Source organism: Aedes albopictus, chromosome 2 (assembly GCF_035046485.1).
Source record: "Aedes albopictus strain Foshan chromosome 2, AalbF5, whole genome shotgun sequence".
NCBI lineage: Eukaryota > Metazoa > Arthropoda > Insecta > Diptera > Culicidae > Aedes > Aedes albopictus.
Genome location: NC_085137.1, coordinates 332,680,481 through 332,695,767, shown reverse-complemented (window position 1 = coordinate 332,695,767; position 15,287 = coordinate 332,680,481). Strand labels below are relative to the sequence as shown.

General features: G+C 38.3%; 1 protein-coding gene across 2 annotated transcripts; it reads left to right on the top strand.

Annotated features, from left to right (window-relative positions):
• Positions 1-676: 676 nt before the first annotated feature.
• On the top strand, positions 677-14,912 carry LOC115267614 (transmembrane protein 11 homolog, mitochondrial-like). 2 transcript variants are annotated; one of them, XM_062852542.1, is made up of 5 exons: positions 677-832; positions 3,073-3,207; positions 3,526-3,746; positions 12,753-12,865; positions 12,933-14,912. In XM_062852542.1, the coding sequence occupies exons 2-5, from the start codon at positions 3,167-3,169 to the stop codon at positions 13,098-13,100; spliced, it is 543 nt and encodes a 180-aa protein (XP_062708526.1). In that variant the 5' UTR covers positions 677-832; positions 3,073-3,166; the 3' UTR covers positions 13,101-14,912. The 2 variants fall into 2 exon arrangements, with proteins under 2 accessions (XP_062708526.1, XP_062708527.1); XM_062852543.1 differs by lacking the exon at positions 3,073-3,207.
• The last annotated feature ends 375 nt before the right edge of the window (positions 14,913-15,287 follow it).

The window sequence follows — 15,287 nt, the reverse complement described above, 5'->3', positions numbered from 1 at the left end:
ATAGTTCTGAACCAAAACCAACAGATGGCGGTAGTTTTCACCGGTTTTAATTTTAAATCTTTGGACGAGAATTTCATGAACCTTTGCACTAGCAAGCACGTCGGTTCGTCGGTGCTTAAAAGCCGGCATTTTCGGCTGCGAGGAAAGAAAAGGAACGTCTGTGACAAAATAACTGTGCTACGACCGACGTTAGGTTTCACGTATGGATTTGGAGAAAACTCGATTGTCGCGTGTGGGGAAACTTCGGGTTTCAACCGCGACGACAAAATTGTTCGTGCAGTTGAAAATCGGAATTTTTGACACGCGAAAATTGATTTTTCCGCTAAACTGTGTGTCGGACGTACGTCGGGCACAGTGCGCTGGATAGAGGGCCAGGTCCGCTGTCCAGCGCACTACGTCCGACGTTAGGTTTCACGTATGGATTTTGAGAAAATTCGATTGTCGGGTGTGGGGAAACTTCGGGTTTCAACCGCGACGACAATAAATAAAATCAATTTTCGCACCGCCGGTCACTTGGGATATCTACCAAAAGCATAATACGTCTATTTGAAAAAGTATTCTTGATTTAATGAATTCATTTTCAATAACAACAAATCTGGCAGCACTGAGCGATCATCGCGCGCTCGAAAGACAGCTGCCGCTGTCAAATTTCCTCCGCAGTTTGTGTGTGTGCGTCTCGGAGAGCAACCATCAGCCGAGAAAATCCGCGAGTTCCCGTCGTGTCTCGAGAGTCGCGTGAAAAAACGGTCCGCGAAAACAAGTTTTCTAGTTTGTAGCATCAGCGGCCAGCCTGCCTCAAAATGTCCGATGAATCAGCCCAGTCCATGCAGAGGTAAATTTGCTTTATTCCTTTGTTTTCCCATAGGTTTCCTGGCGTAGTGCTGTGAGTCACAAATCCCGACTCAGGCGATGAACTCTGGCTTCGAAAGAATGTTCCAAAATTTTACATAATCAGTGTGGATCTGCGATGGGATGGATGGGTTTCTTGTGGGGGTGGTAAGGGAAAGTGGGTTGTTGGACGAGGTAGGACGAATGTTCGTCACAGAGAGCGAATAGAATGATAAAAAGGAAAACAATTGTGTAATCCTCAAATATAGAAGAATGATGCTGTTGAAGATAAAGGAATGCAGCTGGATTGTTATAAATGTCTGCAAAACTGCTTCAATCGATGGAATCGATTGAAAATATAGCAAATAAGCACTATCTTCGAATACACTAAAGAAGCGACCTTTGCCTTGAACTTGTAATCTCGGCCAACAGCGCGTAGTTGGATGAGCTTGTTTTTCTGGTTTTATATGCTTATGCTTGGTTTATTATATCAAGTATGTCAACATACATTGTTCCCTGGCCAAGTTCGCAGGGGTTGACGGTATTAAAGTGAAGGAGTTTCATTTTGATTATTGTAATGTAGTGTTCTTTAGTGAAACATATCACCTTTTTAACACTTTAATGCGCCTCCAACGGTTCATCACGAACCGGCTGCTGCAGATGGAGTATGGCTGATCATATGCATCAGACATGCTCGATAAACAGGAGGAAGCGCCGGGGCTCAGTAGAGTCTATTCCCAAGCAATAGTTCCAAGTCGGTTGGATTTGAGAAGGTTTTGATGATCGTTACAAATCCTAATAAAAGTATTATAGGATTTGTGACAGGTTTTGGAACCTTTTACAGCCATCTGACTTCAAAATGTTGTTTGGGCTCTATTTCCCACGCTTCTCGGTTGATTTTTATTACATAGTAATTTATTAATGTCATAGTAGCTTTTTCGAATTTTTACAATGTTAGTTGGTCATATTTTTTTTTAAATAAAGCAATTAAAATCGACCGAAGAATTAATAGTGGGAAGGAGATTTGCAGCACTTCATTGTGCTGATAGATTCGAAGCTAACGTGCGAACACTTAAATGCATTGTTGACGTCAATGCGTTCGACGTGACATTTTGGACAAAAACTGACTGCTTTATACTAACTGAACAACGTTACTTGTGTATGTCTAGGTTGACATTTCTAGGCTACGCTCTAGAAAATGACATGGTTCATCCAGGTAGGGCCTATAGGACAATTGAACGAATTTGAATATTTTTAATAGTATTTGTAGCGGGATGAAAGTTGACATGAAATCTTTATTATTTTAAAATTTTATTGCAATCAACTGACCAACTTGCCGTATTTTTGATTATCTCTTAGATGTTCAGAAGTTCAGTTACATGTTTCTGTGGATTTTGGACCGATGACAATTTAAGGACACAAAAGATGAACACAAGTAGAAAACGATTAGCGAAATCTAGAAAACAATTTGACACAGGATCGACTATATTTTAACATACAGGGTTCGATTGATTCGATGAAAAAAAAAAACAAACATACAACAACTGACTTAACGAGGAGAAAAACATATTTAACCATATCACAAAATCAAACAAGGAGACAAACACAAACCGTGTGACCATAACACTACATAGGCAAATTTTGACTGACTGACCAATTGAAAACTTTCCAATCTTCTACCGTAACTTTCTGAGACAGTTGCAACAGTGTCTTAATGGATATCATTTTCCGCGTACGGCTGGCAAACTGCTTCTGAAAGACTACGTACTCTTTTCTGTCTTCGGGTCTAGTGTAGAGGTTTCAACTCTATTCAGAGTGCAGCTAGAAACCTAGCAAAAAAAAAAAAAAAAGTATGTCAACATACATTGTTTGTTCGTTTTTATTTATCCAGTTCTGTCGATTTAGCTTATAATATACCCTTCGCAGTTTTTATTTCGTTTATTACGAGATAACCCCTCCTAGGACTGAAAATTTCAATAATAAATAATATTTTTTGCAACAGTCTTCGCAGCTTTCGATAAATGAATTTTACATGGGATATTTTTCGGACTAAACATTAAAACTGGGAAGAATAATCAATTATTGTCCTTTTGTCACGGTAAAACTTCATTGTAAAACTATTTCAGTTTATTATTTTCATATCCAAACTGTTCTTGTTAGCTTTTAATGAAACAATTATTTCTTATTTACAATGTTTATCGCGCTTCGCTGCACCACATCGTTCGTTTGTCTATGGCCAAGCAGTAATTAGCTTGGAGCATATAAAAGACGAATCGACAATTGGTGGCCCCGCGGTTGGACATTCCGTTGGCTTCCACCAAGAAACCGTTCTCATGCAATGTCTGCTTTCGATGAACTGAAACGTCTCAGCCCGATCGAGTGAGTTGTCTTTGAAGAATAAGTTTAAATTTTAATCGGCCGAAGTAGATGATTAATTCAAAATCTGTAGATATTACCCGATCTCGATTCCTATTGGATGCTATTGAAGACACTTATTGGCACCGATTTTGGTTTAATTTGCAATCTAAAAAACAAGACGTTAAAATTTCATTCGTAGAAATTACGCTTAATGTTGTTTGTTTATGTGGTAGTTCAAAATTTTAACTTTTAATTTTACTTGTTCACATTAAAAACTTCGACTTCGATAAAATGTAAAGCATAAAAACGATTTTTATTTCTCGACAATGTTCTTTGCAGCGAACTGAAATCTCCCACGGTGCACGTGATTCGTGAGGTCTATGAAGGAGAAAACGCACACGAAACCTTCGAGCTTGAGCTGGATAAAGCCCTGTATGCCAAGGCGGACTACATTATCATCGAACCGACGCGGCTGGGTGAAGAAACGGGCCGATGGATCGCCGTCGGGAATTGTCTGCACAAGACGGCATTCCTCAGTGGGCTGGCATCGGTGGCGACCGGTAAGTCAATATTGTATTACACTCATTGCACAATTATGAGTCACTCAAGAAGCAATCATTTCGTAATATAAATCAGTTTTCGTACAAAAATAACAATTTCATTATTTTTATTAAAACCCCTATTTTAAAAATCATTCCACATAATATGATTTGTATTGTCGTCGCGGTTGAAACCCGAAGTTTCCTCACACGCGACAATCGATTTTCTCCAAGTCCATACGTGAAACCTAACGTCGGACATAGTGTGTTGGGCAGCGGATCTGGCCCTCTATTCAGCGCACTTTGCCCGACGTACGTCCGACGCAAGATTTAGGAGAAAAATCGATTTCCGCGTGTCAAAAATTCCGATTTTCAACTGCACGAACAATAATTGGAACTTCATTATATATTTCTTAACTTTTCTAAGATGTTTGGCTAGGTTCACCACGGTGGTGTAGAGCACGTTCAGCGAGCCTGTCTGGGTTATATTAAACCCAACATCCTACTAGGGTTAACGGGTTGTTACAAAAATAAAAGAAAATTAATTAGCGTGCGGTACCCATATTCTGAACGGTTAAGGGAATCTCACAACAAACACTAAAATAAATGGAAGTTCTTGTTGCATGAGATAATGCTCCACATTACCATGAAGTGTGTTTGTTGTCTAGCTAAATGTATAAAGTAAATTAAATCTCATAATAACTTCCAGTCTCTGATCTAGACATATGTTTGTTTGTGGACGACGTGTTCCTAATTATGGACACCATAAGAAGCCATGGTCCTTATTCTGAACACATAGTGTTACTTACTATGTACAAACACATTCTCTACGTTCGCAGTTCAGTCAAAAACGATATGTTTCGTAACGATTGGATAATAGAGCGGCTTAGGGCCGATTTCTTCACCCGGGCTTAAATTTTAAACCAGGCTTAGCAACATTTTATGCCGGGCTTAACTTTTTTTCGATTTCTTCACCTCGGCTTAACCACTAAACCCGGTTTAATAAAGCTACGGTTTACGTTAAGTGTGGCTTATTTTAAGCGGTGCTCTGAGGTGGCTTAGCAGCGTTAAGCCAGGCTTAAGCCGCAATTTACAGAGTTTGGGTTTCTTCACCTGCTTCATGGTCCATGGATAATTTTTTTAGACAGCAGAAAATATTTGTTATAAAACATGTACACTTAGGAACAATACAATTGTAAAACGTTTGGACACGGATGAAGGCGATGATAAAGAAAATTACCTAATCTACGGCCGGTGCGTCGTCAATATAAAATATTCAACATCGGTTTTTGGGACAATCAAGTGTTTACATTAGATTGAAAGTCTTCAAAAAGGCACCGTGTTAATAGTAACTATCTGTTTTGGAAATTTTTCATCCAAATTTGGAAGTCGAATGCAAATTTAATTGAAGTTTCTATTTATTTTAATCCGGTCACAATAAACATGTGTTTGTCTCTTATGGTTCAACAGATATTATTGTCGTCGCGGTTGAAATCCGCAGTTTCCCCACACCCGACAATCGAATTTTCTCAAAATCCATACGTGAAACCTTACGTCGGACGTAGTGCGCTGGACAGCGGACCTGGCCCTCTATCCAGCGCACTGTGCCCGACGTACGTCCGACACATGGTTTAGGAGATACATCGATTTTCGCGTGTCAAAAATTCCGATTTTCAACTACACGAACAATATGTATTTTTTTTAATAAACAAACTTAGGATGACACTCAAAAAAATTTCTTCTAATAACTTTTTATACACTGATTTCTAACACAAACTTAGTTCAAAGCACGTTTAGCCCATCGAATATTCAATATGTTGACTCAAAATTCTAAATAAAAAAAGAATTATTCGTGGTGTACTTCTAAACATGACTTATTTTGAATACCTAATAGGGTGACGTTGGATATTAACGGCAGGTTTGTTCTTTTCGTCGTGAGGGGTTTTTAATGGCCAAAATGCCCGAAACATATCTAGATTGAGTTTAAATAAGGGCGAAAGTAACATGATAGAGTTCTCTTCATCGACTCTCCCTCTTCTGCAAATTAAAGTGACAAGATGCAAATTCAATCGAACTTTACCATAATCCATAATTGAACCATATGGCCATATCATTCGGCTTAATTTGGCCAACTTTGAGTTCAATAGGTTTCAAAAAACCTCCCATGACGAAGAGAACAAAACTGCTGAAAAGACGTATGTTCCCCTATCTAAAATTGACGCAAGTGGATTTTAAATATCTTTTTACAACTCAGCACTATGAAATTTGATTTATACTTGCCGTATCACAACGGACTAGTTTTTCGTACTATACCAAACAATTGCAATTTATGATTGATAATGCAACTGATTTCGGTTGTATTATGATCATAATGCAATAATGCACTTGGGGTTTAAAATTTTGAAAAATGTATTAATTTTTTGATTTTATACGAAAGAGCACCTTTTTCTGAGCCACTATGATTTTTTTCAGATTTTTAGAACTTTATTCTGATACCTAAAATCAATTTCAAAGAGATTATTGGAAATCACCTTTTAACAGCTCCGCCCAGTACAAAATGCAACAAGGGGTGATTCGACAAATCACTCCCATACAAACTTCAGTTTAATTTTTAAATAGGTTCCCGGGCACCAAAATTCATGAAAATTTGGATTTCGACTCAGTTTGGCATGCTGATTCAGAATATGGAATTATCTCAACATTTCTAAAGAAGCCAATTGTTTGATCCCCAACCAGAGTTGTCACTGCAAGAGCTTGCCGAATTGTCAAGGTTATAGTACAGCTTCCTTGATCAAAATTTAGTGTCTAGCATGATGGAACACATGACCGTTCCTATCGAACCACTGCGAAATACGATGGCACTGATGGACATGATCATGTGATTATTTTTCATTGCATAAATGTTTTGCAACTCGTTCCAAAACTCGATTACTACAGCGCATATGTAATCCCATTTTTCATGATGAATATTAATTGCCTCTTTCGAATGTACACCATGTACATAGTTCAAAACTTCAAATATATTCGAAAAATCATCTGGACTCTGCAGCATCTCACGGCCAACACATTTTCAAAAACCCACTATCGAAATGCAACTCTATAACAGAGCGATAATGAAGATTATTTATTCGAAGGCGATTCTGGATATCAAATCATAAAATCAACAGCAACGCCTTTTCTGCAAAATGGCACTCCAACTTTGTAAATGAAAGGCAAATTCGAACACCATTAAATGTTGAAGTACGATCATGTGGAATAGGTACTAAATCGAAGATCTTCGATACTAGCGTTGGGTAAAATATCAACAGTCTAGGTAGTTAATCATTGTTAATTTCCTTCTGCATCCAAAAAAAATACCGAGCGATTCTGCTTTTCCTGCTAAAATTTGAGCGGATGCTTTGTTGTTGTTACTCCACACTGCCATTAACGGGCATTTCAAAATATCGGCGGCTTAAAATGACGTTTCCATTGGAAAGTCACTGGAATGATATGGGAAATTTCGTTAAGCTTGGCTTAGCGTAAGCCATCGCCTTCATTTGCTAAGCCGGTGTGAAGAAATGCAAATATTTAAACCTGGCTTAAGAATTTGGCTTAACTTTAAGTGAGGTTTAAGATAAACCAGGCTTACGTCGTTAAGCCGGGTAGGTGAAGAAATCGGCCCTTAATAAAATTAACACCTCAACTCTCGATTCAATATATGCTTCATAAAAGGAAAATCTATTTTGCGTTAGCCGTCTGTTCAGAGTATGGAGCTGTCTATAATATGGTGCTCGCACGGTATTATGAAGGATCAACACATCACGACACATATACTGCCCCCACTCGCATAACAGTCCCATTTGACTTTTCATCACTTTTGAGTTAACGTTATGAATATTCATCATTTTTGATGTACTTCCAAAAACAACAATAAAAATTACGAATTTTTATGTCAATGTGTGAAAAAAATACCAAGTTATGAGCGTCCCATATCAAAAGTATCCGCATTACAGTCCCATCATGGATTTTTGTGTTACGTAACACAAAACTGAACAACTTTGTAGTGATTGTAATATTTTTTACAGTTATATATTCATGTGCAAAGCAATCTGTGAAAGTTTCGAGATGATCGAAATATTTTTCAAATTTTAGCGATTTTTCAAAGTTTTATATGGAAACAAGTTTTCATACTTCAAATGTCGTTTTCTCAATTCCTACTCTTTGCAAATGGGACTGTTATGCAAGTGGGGGCAGTATAGAACTTTACAAATGCACAATATACAGATATCACAAATTGACGCACCGTGTTAGGGGACGGCTTGCGTGTTTTGTACTGGATCGCTCCTGAAATGTTTGGAGCGCTACAAATGCACATTAAAATTCAGGAACAGATGTACAAACCTTAGTATCACTTACAAAATAACCTGACAAAATGTTCACAACAATTTACAAACGTAACACACTCCATGCAACAATTGAAGAATTTTCCATGAATTTGAGAATGCAATTCATGGAAAATTCTTAAAACTACTTTACAGACGTATCAACTATATTACAAACGTAACAAGGTTCACAAAAAATCTTTTGGGAATTCCAATACAAATAAATTCAAATATTGAACATGTGGAATAAAATGCCAACTGCAATCATATGCAACCCCCCCGTAACTTGACAGATGAGCTCAGTTTCGCGTACCTACTTGCAAATCGCAGATGTCGCTACTGTTCGTAAACAACGGGTCCATCCTTCACTGACGCTACAATTTTTGTCCATGCGAAAACATCTTTTTGTTTCGTGGTGAGTGGAAGCCAACAAGAGGCTAGCGTTTCGTATCAAAAGGACGTATTGAACAGAAGCGCAAAAACTAATGTTCATTAAATTGAAATTATTTTGATTTTTCTTTTTGTTGTAAGAAATGTAATAAAAGTACATGTTTAAACGGTCTTCCTTATTAATTGGTGACTGCGCATGCTAGATCAAACCAAGATCAAACTCGAAAAAAAAAACATCTGCAAATGATTGTTTTTATCTTCCATTTTGACTTGGCCACCAGATATGTAGCTGTAAAATGTTAGCATAAGTTACCTAATTTATTACTTGCTGGTGTTTAATAACCGCACTGGAAGAAAACATGAGTTTCTTATTAATTTTATGAAAGCCGATTACTTTGCCTTTACTTGTTTTATAGATATAATTTTCGCGTCTAGTTAACAAATTCATTATGCCGCACTTAATTTGCATTTATCTACCACAAAAAATGCGGAAACAACAAATAGAGGTTTCTGTTTAATGTTTTAATATTTTTTGTTCGGTTTGTTATTGTCGGTTTTCGATCTTTTCAAAAGTAGCGCTTGCCGCTTTGAATCTGACAGTACCACCCGGACCAAAATTTTTAGGTACGCTGACGTTGTTCGGCAGCTGTCAAGAAGCTCCCGGGTTGATCATATGTTAGAGTAGAATTGTTTTGGTATGTTTTAACGCCTTCGAAAAATTACGTAACTCTCCCAGTATGACACTGACACTATAAATATTCCTGAAAATTTTACAGATTCATTTTACGGTTTGGATTTTGGGATGTTTTGGAAGCTCCAAAAGCATATAAGGAAAAGTCGGGAAAATTAAAATCAATGCGGGATGTGGGAAATTCATTTTTGATTTTGTGCGGCCACCCTGAAGCATGCAATTTTCGAAGTTGTACATATACTCCTGGAAATGACGGCTACTTATTTTGCGTTTATAAAAGTTTATTCGGCGCTATCCACAAATAACGAAACATTGTTAAAACTTCATTTGCTGTTATGAATCACTCTAATAGTTTGAATACATAGGGTTTTGGTCCATTTGGGCAGGGGGGCCTATTTTGGGCACTTGCTGCTATAACTCATTCAATTTTTAACCATTTGACTTCAATTTTTGTACATGGCTAGATACTGTAAGTGGGACCTACTACAAGCAAAAAAGGACAAAATATAAATTTTAACATAGATTAGGTATTGTGTACTTTTAATACATGCACTTTTTTATGCCTTGCATAAAAAGAGAAAGAGCTATTCAGAAATACACCGGTGACTACGGCAATACCCCGGACAGACATGTGATACGAATGTTATTCCTGTACAACGGTAGGCAGTGTCAAGAAAATTTTAACAAGACTGACTTGAGCTGAGAGAATTTTCAATATGGCACTCATTTCAAGCGCAATTGTACAATGATTCTTGTATCACATGTGTGTCATAAGTATAACGGTGGCTAGGGCCGTTATAAGGGGAGAGTAAAGAGAAAGGGGCACCCGGAAATCTCGAGACCGTTTCAAGCGGGTCTCAGGGATGTTTCAGATGGTACCAGGAAGTCTCAGGGGCGTTTAAGTGGGTCTCAGTTAGGACACAGGGGGTTTAATAAAAGGAACTCAGGGCGTTCTAGGAAAGTTCTTGAGGGTCTTAGGCACGTTTAAAGGATTTTCAGGAAGTACTAGGAGTTCTCAGGGGCGTTTCAATGGGTCCCAGGAGTCTTTTCAAAGGTACCGGGTGGTCTCAGGGACATTTGATGGGGCGTTTCAGGAGTCACAGGGATGTTCCTGGTCTTCCAAGACCAGGTGGATCTCAGGAGCGTTAAAGAGGTTTCGGGGACCTGGTGTGATGGATAAAGCACGTGACTATACACCGAGGAACTGGGATCAAATCTCACTCCCGATATTCTAAAGAAGTAAAGCTGTGGGTCCCGAGATGAACTAGATAAAAAAAAGTTTCAATGGCGTTTCAGAGAGTCTAAGGGACGTTTCTGAGAGTTTCAGAGCGTCTCAGGGGCGTTTCAGGACGGTCCCAGTGAGTTTCACGGGGCGTTTCAGTGTGTTCCAGGAGTCCCAGGAGAGCTAGGTGCGTTCCTGGGGGTCTCCGAGTCATTTCAGGGATTCCAGAGGATTTTAGAAGTGCGATGTGCACTAGCCCCTCTCTGAAGCAATACCTTCTTGGTGGTTTCGGAGAGACGTAGGGTTTGGCGACCATAGGAATGGTTTAGTGGGTACGAGGAGAGAGTAGTCCTGGCTTTTACTTTTGTTGTAGAAGACGGCCTCAGCCCCACACTACCCTAACCTTCCTGTTAGGGTGTCTGTTGAGCAGATTATCCCCCTATGGTTTTTTTTTATAAAAAAGAGTGTTTTAGAAAGGCGCTACACATTGTCTTCAGCCAGAGGAGGTTGTACAGACTGATCACAACTCACACTAGACAACGGACAACACTTACGACACCCAGTGGCCCAATGAAGAATTTTCCGTTCGGTGAAAAGTTTTCTCCGACTGGAGTGGGAAACGATTACTCGAACTTTCACTCTGTGGCTTACAATACGCCTAAACAGCTGGCGCCGCTAACCGCAAGGCCACGAATGTTTTAGGAAGGTACCTGGAGGTCTCAGTTGCGTTTCAGGGGTTTTCTGCAGATTTCATATTATTGGAACGTTCCTGAATTTCTTTAATTCCTTTGAACTATCCCTGAACGCTCGTTAACTTATGAAACACCTCCAGAAATAAAAAAAAAAACAAATTGGAAATCCCTCGAAATTCCCCTGAAATGCCTTCAAACGCATCTGAAACCTTCATGCCCCTGAAATCCCTTGGAACAGCCTAAAAAGCAGTGTTGCAACCGACATTTCATGCTAAAATTGAGATAGATAACCACACATTTTTCTTTTCAAAATCGGGATATCAAATGAATAGTCTAAAAAAGTCTCACGAAACCTAGTGCAAACGGCTTAGCTGTTTTACCAGTTCTTTAAAATTCTTAACACGGGAAATTTGAACACAAATCACAGCACAGCACCACTCCACCAGTCAGCGACCGACCGAGATATACCTGAGTTCGACTTGGATAAACGAGTAGCGAGGAAATTTGCAGGAAAAAAATATATGATAAACAGACAAACGCAACAGGATCGGGTGAAATACTGATCTCCTTCAATCACCAAGTTGCTCTGCCCGTTCATTTTTCCACATCTCTCCCATTTATGCAATTGAATGCCGAATAGATTTTTACAATTCATGGTTACGTGTTTATTAGGTATAAGCTTTCTATTACTGAATAATAATTATTCAAGTAATGATTGCCCAATGATCAGATGATGTAAACTAGAAAAATTGGACTTTCAATACTGTTCATATATCATATATCACATAATGCCTATCTTCATGTATGTCGACGTCGTATGTTAGTTTTTTACACGAACTTTTTTTTGCGCGGACTTATCCATCGTGTAAAAACAGAATTAAGCGTAAAGTGATTGGAATTAGGTAATGTCACGGTATAACCACTCTTTGGAATAACCTTTGCCAGCAAGAAACAACTGCAGCCGTGAAGTGTAGAATTAGCATTAGTTAAAATACACAGAAATAAACATTCAAAAAAGAAAAAAAAAACTGTAGCCGTTTAGAATTTAGTTCTGGGAGATGGACTTGCTATCCAATTACACTAGTTTACAAAATAAATCGAAAGTCGTGAACTTCTGTCAACGACCAAAATTTTTGAAGCACAATTCTTTCTCATTGTTAATTTACATATCATATGTAAGCGAGTTACAAAAAAAATCAGCTCAATCGGAGCATTGATTACGGAGAATGAGATGTGTGAAGTGAGCGACTTTGCTTAAAAATAGAACAAAAATCGATTTCAAATCATCAACCTTGAATGGAAAGTTGAAAAAAAAAATCCGCCCTACTGTATTTTTTTTCCTTCGCGTTTTCGAACTCAGGGCATGATTCTACACCAAAAATGATCATCAGCTTACCGAGTTCAAAAATGCTGTAGTGTTATCGACTCGGAAGCGCAGCAGCACTTCATGTGACAGGCGTACTGCGGGTATCTACCGGATTACATGGAGGAACATCTACAACGAGGACAACAGCAGCGAACCCGCTGTTTTATCATTCCCCGGCATACCATCACCAGTGGGATCTAGCAAACAGTCCTTAAATCCTTATTTTGTATTATTTAAGTCCATTTTTGGAGTTTATTCAATTCAAGCTTATCGCATATTTTCTTTCGTTCTCTTCCCGTTTTCAGGACTGATATGGCGCGATAGATTAGCATTTTGTGCACCCCTTTGTGCAGTGTCGGTGTTTTGTACCGGGCTGTATACAATCTCTTGGTCCTGCGATCCCTGTGTTCAATATCAAGTGAGTATGATAACATAGGTACCTTTTTTCCAATTACATATATCGTTACTCTTATTTGTCCTTCCAGGTTGAAAAAAATCCCAAAAGTCTGTCAAAAGTACCGAACGTGAACGATTTCTCTTCGCCGATTGTGTTAGTGTACACCAGCAATAAATGCTCCAAATATAGCCATCGGATAGTGACACTGCTGGCTGCTTCGTACTGCGCTTGGCGTATTTATCAGCTCTTCAAGTAAACTTGGTTTGTATTCATTTGGTTGCGGTTCAAGAATGGCTTTCAAATCTGTCGATAGGATGCCGTATTTTTAGCGGGGTTTCAAATATTGTGTATCTTACTATATGTCTGAATTTATTAGGGAAATGGTTTTTAAATTATTCTTTTTGAGGATTGCACTAGAAACGATGCAATGCTGAGAAGCAAGCATTGGTATCACGTACTTGCAATTAATTGCAAAACAGCAAAGCAGAATATCGAATTTTGTTACGATTGTTACTCTCGCTTTCTAGTGCAAACGTTAAGCGAAAATTGTTGAAAGTTTCTAATATGAATAAAACAAACTTTAATGGCTTTTGGCTTGAGGAATTTTTGATGAATCCACACTAATTAACATAGTCTAACGATTGCACAATGAAGTTGCAATCATGTACTACATGTTTATGGCGATTGTGTTACTTTTCCCCGTAAACAACATAATCCCTAGGATCATGAACATTTTGTACTAGCTTCGAACAAAAATACAATGATCTTGAGAATTGATATTCGGGGTAAAGTAGCACAATCGTTAATTGCAGGCTGGCTTCAACGAGAATTTCTCTTAATTCATTTATTCTGCTCATAAATAAGAGCGATTTGGTTGATCAAGCGCAGAAGTAGGATGAGGTGAGAAAGGAATATCTATTTTATACGATACATTATACAATAATGAATCCTCTACGGTCATTTACATTATAGTTGCACCTGTTCAGAGCTTAAGCGAGGAATACACCAAAGGCAAAGTAAATTTTTGATCAAAGGCGAAAGTTTAGTTTTGTTTTTATTTTGTAACAACTTTTTTTGCTTTTCTCTTGGATTGTTGAAATCTCAAATAACCTATGTAGAAAACGAAGTACGGAACTGTGATCAAACGCCAGTCAGCGTGTGAAAAAAAGACATTGATTCGAATCGTAGAACATTCGTTGTGAGAAGAGTATCGCATTCGATAAAAAATTACGCGGTGAAGCAAAGAAGGGAACAGTTGTTTCTTATTTGAGCCCCTCGCGTTTCTTTGTGTGATGTTTCATCGAGTCGCCCCTTCTTATACCGACGACTGCCTGTACAATTAAGCTGATATCATATTGATATCGATTGTGATTGGGCCAAACACGTTCGCCAATAAATTGTTTCATCAGCTACGCTGCATGATGACGAACCTTCTGGAGAGCAGATTGAGGACAATCAAGCTATATCTTGTTTGTGCACGAGAAAAACATCGTTGTGTCGTTTCGTTTGTGTTTTAGATTAAAGAATTAATGGGTTTCGTTTCGTTCAAAGTCAAGCACCAGAGATCAGGTAAAACGTGATATTAGAAACAGAAGGACAAGTTTTATCGTTACTGCTTTCACGCGGAGTGAGTAATACAAACAACACGTTACTAAGAAGTAATTCTATGCATTTAATTTAGAAATGGAGCATAAACCAGGAAGAAAGGGAATTGGTCATTATACTTAGCTGCACAACTATTCCGAGAGACTAAAGGAAAACAAGGTTATAGTTTTGCTCAAAGTCTTAGCACTTTTGGTTGAAGGGGTTGGATTTCCTTTCTAGGTAATTTGCGTTTGTTGTAGAGACATCAATCACACATTATTACAGTTGAACGCTTCGAATCCTAAATTATGAATGGCAAGGAAAAGGGAAATCCATAAGCTGTAGTATTATGTTTTACATTATACGACCTATGCAACAAAGCATGTTGGTACAATGACTCAATAAAACTATGTAAAAAGTAATTAAAAACAGTCAGAACTATCATGTTAGAAGTGTAATAAATGAAAGTCTAGTTTTGCTAAAAGCAGTCTTATATTATTTATAATAGAGAAAATACTCCTGACATACAAAACAGTCTTGACAAGACCTATGGGTAATTCTCGCTGACAACGGCCCACTATTTACACCTTGTCTTCGAAAATGTTTAAGGTGCCGATTTTCTGAAAGCCCTCACTTAAAAAGTAAGAAAAATGCATTTGGTTACTCAAATTGATAGACCACCCGTTAGTTAGAGCCACAACAATTTTTGCAGACCCCTCGATTTTGGTCAAATGGTGGGTCACACCAGGGTGTCAGGCAGCCATTTTTAAGAATCCAACATCAGTATGTAAACATTTGTGTATCCACAATGGATTCCATTGTGGATACACGATAGATGTTGGCTCCTGTCAGATGCATT

Bases quoted from the DNA above. Each gene is read 5' to 3' on its own strand.
- LOC115267614 (XM_062852542.1), top strand. From the start codon at position 3,167: ATGTCTGCTTTCGATGAACTGAAACGTCTCAGCCCGATCGA. The intron at 3,208-3,525 runs GTGAGTTGTCTT...TGTTCTTTGCAG, and splicing joins AAACGTCTCAGCCCGATCGA to CGAACTGAAATCTCCCACGG. The intron at 3,747-12,752 runs GTAAGTCAATAT...TCCCGTTTTCAG, and splicing joins GCTGGCATCGGTGGCGACCG to GACTGATATGGCGCGATAGA.